The 15,454-nt window shown below is 49.3% G+C and overlaps 1 protein-coding gene across 1 annotated transcript in view; it reads right to left on the bottom strand.

Annotated features, from left to right (window-relative positions):
* The window catches only part of JAZF1 (JAZF zinc finger 1), a 313,966-nt gene extending 302,551 nt beyond the window's left edge, over positions 1-11,415 (bottom strand). Inside the window, exon 1 of the mRNA XM_073581355.1 lies at positions 11,187-11,415. Coding sequence (XP_073437456.1) covers positions 11,187-11,304 — 118 coding nt within the window. The 5' untranslated portion in view covers positions 11,305-11,415. The remainder of the gene's footprint in view (positions 1-11,186) is intronic.
* Positions 11,416-15,454: the final 4,039 nt, after the last annotated feature.

The raw sequence follows: 15,454 nt of genomic DNA, 5'->3' as shown, positions 1-15,454 counted from the left end.
TTGCTATGTAGTAGGGATATGAATTGATCTTTACCCTTTACCCTATCACTAAGTTCGCAAATGTGTGCTTTCAACATGCCTTTACCGGCATATACCTAAATGCCACGTATTCAGTAGCCCCAAAGTCTGTACAGATAGAATTTTACATTTTAAAGAGGAATTGTGACCAAGTCAAAAGTGGCCAGCTTTAGCTTATTCCCACTGCTCCTTTGAGTATGCTTTTTTTTTTTATTTGACAGAAATGCTGGAAGATGAGGTAGGTGTGAAGCCACGCTGTCAGAGATACGATACACAATAGGAAACCAAATGGAGTGTAGATGCGGTTTTAGTCATCAACACGTTTCAGAGTGATGGAGCCTCTTCATCAGGACAAACCACAATCAAAGTGGCCAGCTTTAGCTTGCATTTTATTCCCACTGCTCCCTTGAGAATTTTTTTTTTTTTTTTTTTTTTAAATCTGTCATACGGTTTCAGAGATTTGAGCCCTTTAATTTGCTGCCAATTTTTATGGATTTCACCAAGCATGTGTTGTTCACGGATTATCTGGAGACGTGTCTTTAGTCTGCTCTGCATTGTTACCTTGTGAGCCACATCCCCTAGGAAGAAACTATAAAAAAAAAAAAAAAAAAAAAAATCACTAAATAAAACGGGTCCATGTTGCTGAAACTGTATGGCGGATTTAAAAAAAAAACAAGAACACACAGAATACTGAGGGCATAGCAGGAATAATGTAAGAGTAAACACTGGACAAGATCACTTGTCAGACTATCCTGATTCATTAAGAGTTGTGGTCCTCTTCATGAATCAGGAGTAGTAATGAGCGAGTATACTCGTTGCTCGGGTTTTCCCGAGCATGCTCGGGTGTCCTCAGAGTATTTTGGCATGCTCGGAAATATAGTTTTTGTCAACGCAGCTGTATGATTTGCAGCTGCTAGACAGCCTGAATACATGTGGGAATGCCCTAGCAAACAGGCAACCCCCACTTGTATTCAGGCTGTTACATGTTTCTGTTTGTTTTCATTCTCACCCCTATAATCCTTCACTTTCTGCTAACCCCCCTAATCCCTACACCTAGTAAGGAACTGTTCATCTCTTCTTCAATCCTCCCCATCCATCTCATCTCCTCTTCAGAACTGTTCCTCAACATACAATCCTCTGTCTCAAAACACAAGTAGCCCCCTCATGCTCTTTCCTGCTCTAACCTGCTAACACTTTCTCTGCTCCTCCTCACTGCCGGTGATATTGCTCCAAATCCTGGTCCTCCTCAACACATTCCCACAGTCATTTCTACCTCCCATCCACGCTCTATCACAACTTTCCGTAACCTCTCTAACCTTAAACCCTTTCTCCCGGCCCCCGCTTCCCCAGTCCCACTAACAGGAGCTCTATGGAACGCTCGCTTTGTCTGAAACAAAACTACAGCCATGATCTTTTTATTTTTATTACTAATAAACTTTCCTTCCTCGCCATCACCGAAACCTGGCTCACCCCCTCTGACACAGCATCACCTGCTGCACTTTCGTATGGTGGATTCCACCTTTCCCACACCCCCCGCCCCAGCTGCATACATGGCGGAAGAGTTGGTTTTCTCCTGTCAGATAACTGCTCCTTCACCCCAATCCCACTGCCACCCTCTGTTACCCTCCCTTCCTTTGAGGTTCACTCTGTGTGCATCTAATCCCCCTCCAACCGGCTGTCATTTACCACCCTCCAGGGCCAGCCACCACCTTCTTCGACCACTTCACCAACTGGCTACTTCATTTCCTTTCCGCTGACATCCCCTCTATCATCTTGGGCGACTTCAACATCTCCATTGACACTTCCCTCTCAGCTGCCACTAAACTTTTATCTCTCACTTCCTCCTTCGGCCTCAATCAATGGTCTTCTGCAGCCACTCATAAAGATGGTCACACACTGGACCTCATCTTCACCTGCCTCGGTTCCCTATCCAACCTCTCCCCCTTTCTGACCACAACCTACTTATTTTCTCTTTCCTCTCCAGGTCCACAATCCCCACCCCATACCCTCGCAGAAATCTTAACCCCTTTACCCCCAAGGGTGGTTTGCACGTTCAAACCGGGCCATTCTGACCACTGTCCCTTTATGAGGTAATAACTCTGAAACGCTTCCATGGATCCCGGTGATTCTGACATTGTTTTCTCGTGACATATTGTACTTCATGATAGTGGTAAAATTTCATTGATATACAGTAACTTGCGTTTATTTGTGAAAAAATGGAAATTTGGCGAAAATTTCATGTCATGTTGCCTTTGGAGAGTCCCTAACGTAACTAAACTGTGGAAACCTCCCAAACCCCATTTTGGAAACTAGACCCCCCCAAGGAACTTATCTAGATGTGTGGTGAGCACTTTGAACCCCCTAGTGCTTCACAGAAGTTTATAACGCCCGGGCGTGAAAATAAAAAAATCATTTTTTCCACAAACATGATCTTTTAGTCCCCAATATTTTTTATTTTCCCAAGGGTAACAGGAGAAATTGGACCCCAAAACTTGTTTTGCAATTTGTCCTGAGTAGGTTGATACCCCACATGTGGGGGTAAAACACTGTTTGGGCGCATGGCAGGGCTTGGAAGGGAGGGAGCACCGTTTGACTTTTTCAACGCAGAATTGCCTGGAATTGAGATCAGATGCCATGCTGCGTTTGGAGAGCACCTGATGTGCCCAAACAGTGGAAACCCCCCAATTCTAACTCCAACCCTAACCCCAACACACCCCTAACCCTAATGGGAAAATGGAAATTCATTTTTTTGTTATTTTATTATTTTTCCCTAACTAAGGGGGTGATAACGGGGGTTTGATTTACTATTTAGGGCGGGTTTTAATGTTTGGCAGCTGTCACACGCTAAAAGACGCTTTTTATTGTAAAAATGCTTTTTGCATCACCACATTTTGAGAGCTATAATTTTTCCATGTTTTGACCCACCGAGTCATATGAGGTCTTTTCTTTTGTGGTACGAGTTGACGTTTTTATTGGTACCATTTATGAGTACGTGACATTTTTTGATCGCTTTTTATTCCGATTTTTGGGGCGCGGAATGAACAAAAACCAGTATTTCAAGAATTTCTTTTGGGGTTACGTTTACACCGTTCCACGTACGGTAAAATTGATAGAGCGGTTTTATTCTTCGGGTCAATACGATTACAGCGATACCTCATTTAAGTCTTTATGTTTTGGCGCGTTTATGCAATGAAAACAATTTTATATAAAAAATAATTATTTTTGCATCGCTTTATTCTGCAAGCTATAACTTTTTATTTTTTCGCTGATGATGATGTGTAGTGGCTCTTTTTTTGCGGGATAAGATGACGCTTTTCAGCGGTACCATGGTTATTTATATCAGTCTTTTTGATCGCGCGTTGTTGCACTTTTTGTTCGACGGTATGATAATAAAGCATTGTTTTTTGCTTTGTTTTTTATTTTTATTTTTTAAGGGGTTCGCTAAAGGGGTTAACTAATGGCACAGTTTTATAGGGCGGGTCGTTACGGACGCGTCGATACTAAATATGTGTACTTTTATTGTTTTTTTTTCCAAAAAATGAATTTATTAGGGAATATTTTTTTTTTTTATTTATTTAGCGATTTTTTATAAATTATTTTTACACTTTTTTTTTTTTACTTTATTACATTGTCCCAGGGGGGACATCACTGTCATGTATCAGATCCGTCATCAAGAGCCGTCTTGATGAATCAGGGCCTCAGTGTGGAATAAAGTAAGTGTAAACACTGGACACTTTTGACCTGATGACAGGTCCTCTTTAACTTACTACTTGTAAAGTTATTTTCCAAAACTTCTGATTATACCAATGAAGGAGGAGTTTTGGGGTGAGGCACAGCGAATCCTCTCTCTCTAAATTCCCTATCAGTAGGTCTTTGGAATGTGTGAGGAAACCCACGAAAACATGGGGAGAACATACAAACTCCATGCCGATGTTGCCCTTGGTGGGATTCGAACCCAGGACTCCAGTGCTGCAGTGCTATCCACCGAGCCACCGTGCTGCCCGACCCTATGTACTCGTGTATAAGCCGAGTTTTTGAGCACTTTTTGTGCTGAAAACGCCCCCCCCCCCTCAGCTTATACACGATTCATTGTCCCAGCAAGCCGGCAGGAGAGGGGGCGCGGCGGGTCACAGAGGCAGGAGCCAACGGCTGTGGCTAAAGCCTGTGCTGCTGCTAAAGAGAAATGAATGACATCCGCAGTCGCATAGGAAGAGCTACCGGCACCGGGATCAGCAAGATGCTGCGAAAGCGCGTGGAAGGAGAGTAGGATTTTTTTTTTTTTTTTAATAGGAACCATTCATACAAGGATAGGGGATAAGGAGCCATGAATATCACGACAGGACGGGGAAGCCATGCATATCACGACAGCACAGGGGAGCCATGTATACCAGGACAGGAAGGGGGAGCCATGAATACCAGGACAGGGATGAGGGGACAATGCATACCCGGCTTATACTCGAGTCAATAAGCTTACCCAGTTTTGTGTCAAAATGAGGTGCCTTGACTTATACTTGGGTCGGCTTATACTCGAGTATATACGGTATATTCTAATCTTTCCATGCGCCATCTGTGGTAATGATGATGATAATGATTACCACAGATAGCGCAAGGAGTGCTCTCTACCTGATTCCCTGGCCACCCATCGTCATGCCCCTGCTGGGACAACATATCACTATTCAAATAAGCATAAGCAGCTATCCTACACTATTATCACACATGGATTTAGCAAGGTTTGAGAAAGACCCAGGCTGAGTCGAAACGTAACCTAAATTATCGTCATATCCATCATCATCTATTATATTACTAAACACTGTGGTGAAACAGTATACATGCAATAATAAAACCGGACCCTTTTTGCATACGTTTCTGTGAGTGCGGCTGATACTTCCGACTTGATGAAATGGAGCTTTCCAGTCCGGCCAGCACCCCCACAACTGCTGAGTGCGCGTCTTATCTATTGCCCTCATTAAGAACGGCATGGAAAATCACAGTTCTTGATGAATCTAGGCCTCAGTGCACACATATACTTTAGACAAAATGCCAGTATTGAACGTTGATGTTGGTAAATTCATCCCTACTTGGAGAATTAAGACCAGTGAATTATATGCTAGTCCAAAGTACGCTGGAATAAAATATAACAAACTTATTAAGAGGTACAAATCTAAGCCTGTACGGATTTGCACTATAACTAACACAAGCTACTGCCCTCTCTGACTAATCCCCACTTACGTTTCTTGTCACTTTTTAAAAATTATGAGAGAACTACAAAACAGCCAAAAGTTTGAACGAATAAAGCTTATGTCGCTTACATTGGCATGCCAGAGCTGGTATGTCACTCTCCACAAGTAGAAACGTTACCCGTTAGACCTCAGTCCAGAGCATCTCACCTAGTCAAATCAGTTAGTACTTAGCACTGACGAGGGGCAGTACCCCGAAACACTGTGTCTGTATATTGAGATTCTGATTTCACTTTTATCCCAAGTCAAATTGCAAGACTCGTTAAAGGGTCGATAATGACTTGTAGGATTGCTTCTTCCAACAGGTTGCACTATAGGGTTCAAGTCCTCTTCCTTTCTGAAGAGGTAATTTGCATATTACATTTCCCAGAGGAGCACTGCATGGTGAATTAGCCTCCTTACATTGGCATGCCAAGCCAGTATGTCTCTCTCCACAAGGAGGAACGTTACCCCTTTGACCTATGGCTTATGTCAACATTTGCAATTTTTATAGGCCAGTTTTCTCGCATAATGGCAATAATGATTGCTAATTCCCCCTTAGTGTTTCTTTCCCATTCTAATAACATTCCTGGATGCCATGCTGCATGAAAGGAGGTCAGCGGGGGCCATCAGTGACACTGAACATTCTGAAGCCAGAAGTGTTGCACTGCTGCGTTTGTAGGAGGTCTATGGCAGGTCCTTTAAAGCATGCGTTTGGGACCTTCAGTGTGCATGTCAGACCTGCAGAGATCTAGGCCTGCCAGGCCTCTAATGGTACGTGCCCACGATCAGGAACTGCTGCGGGTTTGACGCTGCTTATTACAGCGTCAAACCCGCAGCAGCCAGCTGTGACAGCTTAGTGGATGGGATCTCAAGAAATCCCATGTCCACTCTGCATCCATAGACGACTGCGGATCACTCGTGGAGACGGACATGCAGCGCGTCTTTTCTGAAAAGCAACCACATCAAGGCCAGGAGCCCACGATCCGGCACTAGCATGTTTGCTGTGTCCAAAGAACTGCCTCCTATTGAAAGCAGGTAAATCTGCATGTGTTGACTGGACCATGCGGATTTACCACATCCAATACATTTCTATTGATGTAATTACTCTTACTGAGACTCGCGTCTCTGCAAGGGAAATTGACATGCCGCGCTCCGGAAAGACATGCCACATGTCAGTTTCCGCAGGCGAGCTGCGGGTGTATGTGGACGCATAGTAGACATGGGATTTCTAGAAAATCCCAAGTCTACACAGCGTCAAACCCGCAGCAATTACTGAGCGTAGGCACGTACCCCCGTAGAATGTATTGGATCAGGTAAATTTGCATGGTTCAGTGAACATATGCGGATTTACCTGCGTTCAATAGAAGGCAGTGCTTTGGACGAAGCAAACGTGCTGTGTCTGAAGGGCTGCTAGTTTCGGATCGTGGGCACGCAGCTGGTGCTGTGCTGGTGGGCTGAGAAAGGAAGAGGCTGAAGCATAAGAAAGTGTAGTGCCTGCTGGGTGCGACAGTCAGTCACTAGGAAGATACAGAGGCTGATGAGTGTGCAAGGGACCATGGTCTAAGTGTGCCAGGTGCATATTGTGACTGGACCATCACATTACAACATTGTAGTTTCTTCTCAGGATTGGGTGGCAAAGGATTAACATTGGTCAAAGTAGAAAGTATTGCTTGCATGAGCTTTAGGCTTGGAGGAGTTGGATGCACCGGGGAATGCATCATCCAGTGCCGTACCCACGGCATAGTCTGACATAGTAAACTCTTATATTTTGAGTGGGAATGATGTAAGCAGCACCCTGTGGTGAGAACGACCGAAGAGCATTTACCAGAAGTATGGAAATGGATACAAGAAAAAGCAGCTTAGACACAAAAAAATAGGTCAAACAGAAAACTCTGGCCATGTAGAAAAATCTACTTACTCAATGGGCCCTGTGGTTTCATGAGTAGACAGTTTTCCACATGAATATGAACACCATGCAAAGTCATTACCTGAAAATCACCAGTCAGCACCTGATGATCACCAAGCACACCAGGAGATCATCATGGTTTATGGTCTGTTCTAAAGATTTCTGTGGTCCTTGGATGACTGATACAGATCTTACCTTCATATGGAAAATTAAGATCCCATGTTCTCTACAAAGTTGTGGGTCATAGAAATAGAACCATATTAATCAGACATTTGAGGAATACCCAATAGATAAGCTATGATTGTCCGAATTGGAAATACCACTTTAAAGGCACGAGACTGTGATTTCTCTGAGCAGGTGCGAAACTTCGCCCGACTATGTGGATGATGCAGAAGGAGACATCCTTGTCAATTACAACAGAAGGATGAATATCAGCAGCCGGGAGGAGGGATAGAGAAGCAAGGAGGGTTATAGACTGCTGAAACCACACTCATCGGACTGGACCGACAGGATTAACATACAGGGCAGGAGATCTACAAAAGTGTTTTTGGGGGGTATACAGGGGGTGTCAGGGGGTTACATAACCATTGATGGACTGCAGCGCAGGCGCTAATTAAGGTCATAGTTTTATTTGACACAGGATTAAACTGGTTACAGGTTCCCTTTAAAGTGGTTTTCTAGAATCTCAACTTTGATGACCGATCAAAGAGTTTCAAGAAACAACAGCAATGTTTGCGGTTCAATAAGAGTTCATAAAAAATATTTGCGTTGCTCTGGTCTGGTATCAAACACAATTCTATGGCATTCAATCCTTATTCGGAATAACACCCAAAGGTACCCGAAAATCAAGAGATCCAGCAATATTACAAAAAATATTAATTTTATTGGTGTTTACTAGGCCCTAATCACTAGGCATTATAAATTGCCATGACTTCCATCATATGAGGCCTAGTAAATGTCAAAGGTGTCCAGGATGCTGGGCTGACAGCATGGGCACAGAAGTGAAGACTTCACTGGTCTGGCTGCCATAGAATTGTTAAATTCAAGCTGTCCCAATAAATGCTAACCAAAAAGCTGGCACTTAAACGCATAAATTCAATCCTTATTCGGAATAACACCGAAAGGTACCCGAAAATCAAGAGATCCAGTAATATTACAAAAAATATTAATTTTATTATTACAATATTTTCAAAAATAATAAACAGCAATGCCCAGTAGAAGACACGAACAAACACTGATTTAAGTATCGCCACTATAATCTATTGTATATAAATATAACAAATCATGCAGCATAAATATTTTATAACTTGAATAGATATAAATATTAAAGAACAATGTCCTCCCTCACCCCTACGCGCGTTTCGTATGGGCTTCTTCCGGGGGCGTGCCCTGGCTATTTAGAGTAGTGTTTTTTATTTTCATGGCCGTGATATTTCTTAATGTATAGCTATGGGTATAGCTATATGTATAGCTATTCAAGTTATAAAATATTTATGCTGCATGATTTGGTATATTTATATACAATAGATTATAGTGGCGATACTTAAATCAGTGTTTGTTCGTGTCTTCTACTGGGCATTGCTGTTTATTATTTTTGAAAATATTGTAATAATAAAATTAATATTTTTTGTAATATTACTGGATCTCTTGATTTTCGGGTACCTTTCGGTGTTATTCCGAATAAGGATTGAATTTATGCGTTTAAGTGCCAGCTTTTTGGTTAGCATTTATTGGGACAGCTTGAATTTAACAATTCTATGGCAGCCAGACCAGTGAAGTCTTCACTTCTGTGCCCATGCTGTCAGCCCAGCATCCTGGACACCTTTGACATTTACTAGGCCTCATATGATGGAAGTCATGGCAATTTATAATGCCTAGTGATTAGGGCCTAGTAAACACCAGAGGCATGCAGGAAGCCAAGCCGAGGATGGTGGCCATAGAAATGACGACTACCCTGGTATGGCTGCCATGAGGCACCAGCCTAGACACTGGAAAAGAGCGTCACAAGTCTTGAGCTGACCCCACCCCTCAGTTACTGATTGACAGGTTTCTCCTTACACAGAGTAATAAGGAGAAAGTTGTCAATCAGGTGTGGAGGGGCAGGGATAGTCCCTCAGGTGATGAATACCATGTAAAAGCTGCATCTAGTAAGTGTAAATTTCTCCAAAACTATTAGAGAAATAACAGGCAGAAGTCAGTCTGACCGTCACGACTTCATGCTGCCGGCAGAAAGGTAAACGTCAAGATGGTAATAGATTCCTTTTAAAGGGGTTGTCCAGTGAAAACTTGGACAGGATAGGTAATAACTAGCTGATAAGTGGGTGTATTACCACTGGGACCCACACCAATTGGCAGATCAGGGAGCTTTTATCTCCATTACAAAAGGAGTGGCAGGTCGGACGCCCGCACGCTACTACATTTATTCTCTGAGGCTGCCGGTAAAAGCTGAGTGCAGCATACGGCAGGCACATAGCGAATGAATGCAACAGCGGTCGAGAATGTGCACTGCAACAGGCAGTGGTGTGCCATCCCGGTTCCCATTACAGTGCCCTTTATTTATCCATACGTGTGATTGGACAAGTAGTCTCCTATATCGCATATCAACCCGAGAAACTGCGGGAAATCATAGTGCCCCTCATTACGGGTATCTGCAGCAGATTCTCCTGCGTTGTACAGTTCCATTAAAGTCAATACAAAATGAAAAACGCTGTGCACACGCTGCAGATTTTTCAAATCCGCAGCATGTCAATTCTTTGTGCGGAATCTGCAGCGGTTTTACACCTGCTCCATTACAGAAATCCGCAGGTGTAAAAACGCAGGCGAAATCTGCAGAAAATCAGCACTAAATCCACAGGTAAAACGCAGGTGATTTTACCTGCGGATTTAGCAAAACCCGCACGGAAAATCCGCAACGTGTGCACATACCCTTAGAAATCACTGGTCCCTGCCCTTGAAGTTCATCAGCCTCCACAGGTGCCCACCAACTCGGGCGGAGGTCCTGTCATACAATTACACTTTACCTAGTGGAGACCACCTCTGAGTTTCTTGACAATCCCTTGTGTAGGACAATACCCTGCCAGTCACTACGGCTCCAGTCCATTGTTCCCCAGCAGGATGGGCAGTGCCCGAGCAGCTGCTTATCCTCAATGTCCAACATACCTGCTGGGTGAACCCTGATATTTGGAGGTCAGGGATGATACTGTACCAGTCACTGTACTGGCAGCCGGATGCCAATCATGCCACTGTCCCACCACTCACTACCACTGTGGGTACACACCACCGGGTGAGGGGAGAACCACCTACTTGTAGGCAGGGCTCAGAGTTTCAGGCTGGCATTGCCCTAGCCATGGGCACAGCTCTGTCTAGTGCTGCTTCTCTGCACTGTGGTGACTACACAGCTGCACCGGCACAGGACTGGTGCCCAGCACGGTGCCCAGCGGCGGGCATGCTGGTCCCAGCAGCAGGGCACACACCCCCCGCTACTCCTCCTCCTCAGGCCTAGACACAGGCACGCACATCGGATAGACGCGCAGAGCCGCCCCTGCTGCACACATGTGAGGGTCTCCTCGGGGCTGACAGCAGAGGGGGCACCTTGTGCTCCTCCCAGCACACTGTGTATGGTGTCAGCACACATGACAGGAGGTGCCACCCTGCACCCACCACACCACACCTAGCAACACAGCTGACAGGACGCAGGAGACTAATGGCTGCCACCAAGGGCAGGGGCCCGGGGGTGGCCGCAGCATCTGTAAACCCCCCACCCACGGGGGCGGACCCTGCACCTCAGCAGGGCGCAGACAGGGTGCCCAGCAGTGCCTAGGTGAGTGCATGTGCTGCGTGGCCGCCCTCTCCATACCTCCTGCATGCATTGCACACTCTTCGGGGTGCCCGGCGGAGCTGCCAACCTAACGGGCAGCTGCCTGCAGCCCTGGGAGCCCGCACGTGTCCGGAGCAATGCACCACTGCAGCCCCTGCATCCTGCACTGCTCAGAGGGTGAGAGGTGGGCACCCGACCTGGGGGTGCACCGACCTGGGCTACTCACCGATATGGTTGTCTTCGATGTGCTCAATCAGCTCGGCCAGGGTGGTAAAGTGGAGTCCACAGCCTCCGAAGCGGCAGGCATTGGAGAAGAAGGAGGCAGCAGCGATGCCTGTCATCATGGTGTGGTCATTGAGGTCCCGGTGGGGCTGAGAGTGGGGAGCCGGACAGAGATGGAGGGAGAGAGGAGGATGGCAGCCGGTGCTGGAGGAGGGAGGGAGGGATGGAGAGAGGGGGAGGAGGCAGCACAGGCGTCGGGAGCGGAGGAGGCGGCTGTATGGAGCAGCTGAGAGGAGGGGGCAGCCGGGACAGAGGAGGGATCCGAGCAACCTCCACAGCTGGACGGACAGCTCCAGAGTCCAGACCCTCCACCTGACAGAGGGCAGCCTGGTGACAGCTCCAGCCCCTCCACCTGACAGAGGGCAGCCTGGTGACAGCTCCTCCACCTGACAGAGGGCAGCCTGATGACAGCTCCAGCTCCTCCACCTGACAGAGGGCAGCCTGGTGACAGCTCCAGCCCCTCCACTTGACAGAGGGCAGCCTGGTGACAGCTCCAGCCCCTCCACCTGACAGAGGGCAGCCTGGTGACAGCTCCAGCCCCTCCACCTGACAGAGGGCAGCCTAGTGACAGCTCCAGCCCCTCCACCTGACAGAGGACAGCCTGCTGACAGCTCCAGCCCCTCCACCTGACAGAGGGCAGCCTGGTGACAGCTCCAGCCCCTCCACCTGACAGAGGGAAGCCTGGCCCTGGTGACAGCTCCAGCCCCTCCACCTGACAGAGGGCAGCCTGGCCATAGTGACAGCTCCAGCCCCTCCACCTGACAGAGGGCAGCCTGGTGGGTGACAGTTCCACCCCTCCACCTGACAGAGGGCAGCCTGCTGACAGCTCCAGCCCCTCCACCTGACAGAAGGCAGCCTGGTGACAGCTCCAGCTCCTCCACCTGACAGAGGGCAGCCTGGTGACTGCTCCAGCTCCTCCACCTGTCAAAGGGCAGCCTGGTGACAGCTCCAGCCCCTCCACTTGACAGAGGGCACCCTGGTGACAGCTCCAACCCCTCCACCTGACAGGGCAGCCTGGTGACAGCTCCAGCCCCTCCACCTGACAGAGAGCAGCCTGGTGACAGCTCCAGCCTCTCCACCTGACAGGGCAGCCTGGTGACAGCTCCAGCCCCTCCACCTGACAGAGAGCAGCCTGGTGACAGCTCCAGCCTCTCCACCTGACAGGGCAGCCTGGTGACAGCTCCAGCCCCTCCACCTGACAGAGGGCAGCCTGGTGACAGCTACAGCCCCTCCACCTGACAGAGGGCAGCCTGGTGACAGCTCCAGCTGCTCCGCCTGACAGAGGGCAGCCTGATGACAGCTCCAGCCCCTCCACCTGACAGAGGGCAGCCTGATGACAGCTCCAGCCCCTCCACCTGACAGAGGGCAGCCTGCTGACAGCTCCAGCCCCTCCACCTGACATAGGGCAGCCTGCTGACAGCTCCAGCCCCTCCACCTGACAGAGGGCAGCCTGGTGACAGCTCCAGCCCCTCCACCTGACAGAGGGAAGCCTGGCCCTGGTGACAGCTCCAGCCCCTCCACCTGACAGAGGGCAGCCTGGTGGGTGACAGCTCCAGCTGCTCCGCCTGACAGAGGGCAGCCTGATGACAGCTCCAGCCCCTCCACCTGACAGAGGGCAGCCTGCTGACAGCTCCAGCCCCTCCGCCTGACAGAGGGCAGCCTGGTGACAGCTCCAGCTCCTCCACCTGACAGAGGGCAGCCTGGTGACAGCTCCAGCCCCTCCACCTGACAGAGAGCAGCCTGGTGACAGCTCCAGCCTCTCCACCTGACAGAGGGAAGCCTGGTGACAGCTCCTCCACCTGACAGAGGGCAGCCTGGTGACAGCTCCAACCCCTCCACCTGACAGAGGGCAGCCTGGTGACAGCTCCAGCCCCTCCACCTGACAGAGAGCAGCCTGGTGACAGCTCCAGCCTCTCCACCTGACAGAGGGGAGCCTGGTGACAGCTCCAGCTCCTCCACCTGACAGAGGGCAGCCTGGTGACAGCTCCAGCCCCTCCACTTGACAGAGGGCAGCCTGGTGACAGCTCCAACCCCTCCACCTGACAGAGGGCAGCCTGGTGACAGCTCCAGCCCCTCCACCTGACAGAGAGCAGCCTGGTGACAGCTCCAGCCTCTCCACCTGACAGGGCAGCCTGGTGACAGCTCCAGCCCCTCCACCTGACAGAGGGCAGCCTGGTGACAGCTCCAGCCCCTCCACCTGACAGAGGGCAGCCTGGTGGTGACAGCTCCAGCCCCTCCACCTGACAGAGGGCAGCCTGCTGACAGCTCCAGCCCCTCCACCTGACAGAGGGCAGCCTGCTGACAGCTCCAGCCCCTCCACCTGACATAGGGCAGCCTGGTGACAGCTCCAGGACCTCCACCTGACAGAGGGCAGCCTGGTGACAGCTCCAGCCCCTCCACCTGACAGAGGGCAGCCTGGTGACAGCTCCAGCCCCTCCACCTGACAGAGGGCAGCCTGATGACAGCTCCAGCCCCTCCACCTGACAGAGGGCAGCCTGATGACAGCTCCAGCCCCTCCACCTGACAGAGGGCAGCCTGGTGACAGCTCCAGGACCTCCACCTGACAGAGGGCAGCCTGGTGACAGCTCCAGCCCCTCCACCTGACAGAGGGCAGCCTGGTGACAGCTCCAGCCCCTCCACCTGACAGAGGGCAGCCTGGTGACAGCTCCAGCCCCTCCACCTGACAGAGGGCAGCCTGATGACAGCTCCAGCCCCTCCACCTGACAGAGGGCAGCCTGATGACAGCTCCAGCCCCTCCACCTGACAGAGGGCAGCCTGGTGACAGCTCCAGGACCTCCACCTGACAGAGGGCAGCCTGGTGACAGCTCCAGCCCCTCCACCTGACATAGGGCAGCCTGGTGACAGCTCCAGCCCCTCCACCTGACAGAGGGCAGCCTGGTGACAGCTCCAGCCCCTCCACCTGACAGAGGGCAGCCTGGTGACAGCTCCAGCCCCTCCACCTGACAGAGGGCAGCCTGATGACAGCTCCAGCCCCTCCACCTGACAGAGGGCAGCCTGATGACAGCTCCAGCCCCTCCACCTGACAGAGGGCAGCCTGGTGACAGCTCCAGGACCTCCACCTGACAGAGGGCAGCCTGGTGACAGCTCCAGCCCCTCCACCTGACAGTGGACAGCTTAGTGACAGCTCGAGCAATTCCACTTGAGAGAGGACCTTCTAGTATCAGTTCCAGCAACTTCCTCTGACAGGGCTGCATGGAGACTACTCCAGTCCCTCCACATGACATTTGGCAACCTAGTGACAGTTCATGGCCTTCTATCTGACAGCTAGCAGCTTGCTCATAGCTCACGAGACTCCGCCTGACAGCAAGTCTAGGCTCTCCACTCCACAGACAGCCTGGTGACAGCTCCAAGTCTTTCATTTGTCAGAGGGCAGCTTTGTGACCGCTCTAACAACTCCACCTCACAGAGGGTAACCTGGAGACAGCTCCAGAAACTTCACTTGCTATAGGGCTGTCTAGAGACACCTTTAGCAACCCCACATTTCAGATGGCAGCCTGGTGATAGCTCTAGCATCTCTATATGACAGCGGACAGCCTAGTGACAGCTGCGGCACATGACAGCAGACCACCAATAGTATAATATTTTTTACTATGAATAAAGAATCTTTTTGAAGGAGGAAAGGGTGAGTGCCGTGATTTTTGTCTTCATGCAATATTCGTGTCTAGTATTTCCTTTAGAGACTTTGGTTCAGATTATTTAAGACTGGCATTTCTTACTCTAGTCTTCATGATGGGCATGGAGGAATAAGATGCAGCCAATTCATTAGGAGGCGCACAGCACTTACAGTAATGAATTCTGCACACCTTATCATTGACGTGCACCTCTTTAGGCCTCTCCAGAAACGTCACTCCATACATGCACAGGAGTAACAGATCTGGTGTAAGAAACACCACCACTATTGATGAATTTGAGGGCTGGGCGTAGCTATTCCCTGTCCCACCCTGGCTTCTCTCCAGCTCCATCCATTTTGAAAAGGCAAAAGACTCCATTTTCGCACCACTCCGAGTTACACAAAATATTTGTGACATTTAAAAGTGTTTTTCGCAACCATGAACACTTTAATGAATCAGAGTCAATAATTTTAAAGGCAATCTGTCACCAGAAAAAAAAAAATATAAACCTGCAGCTATGGGGCAATCCTTAATCTGCAGGTAAATAGCATTATAACCAGTGCGGGGCCCACACTTAGCA

Source organism: Dendrobates tinctorius, unplaced genomic scaffold (assembly GCF_039654945.1).
Source record: "Dendrobates tinctorius isolate UK_male_01 unplaced genomic scaffold, ASM3965494v1 ptg000070l, whole genome shotgun sequence".
NCBI lineage: Eukaryota > Metazoa > Chordata > Amphibia > Anura > Dendrobatidae > Dendrobates > Dendrobates tinctorius.
This window is presented reverse-complemented; position numbering and strand designations above follow the sequence as displayed.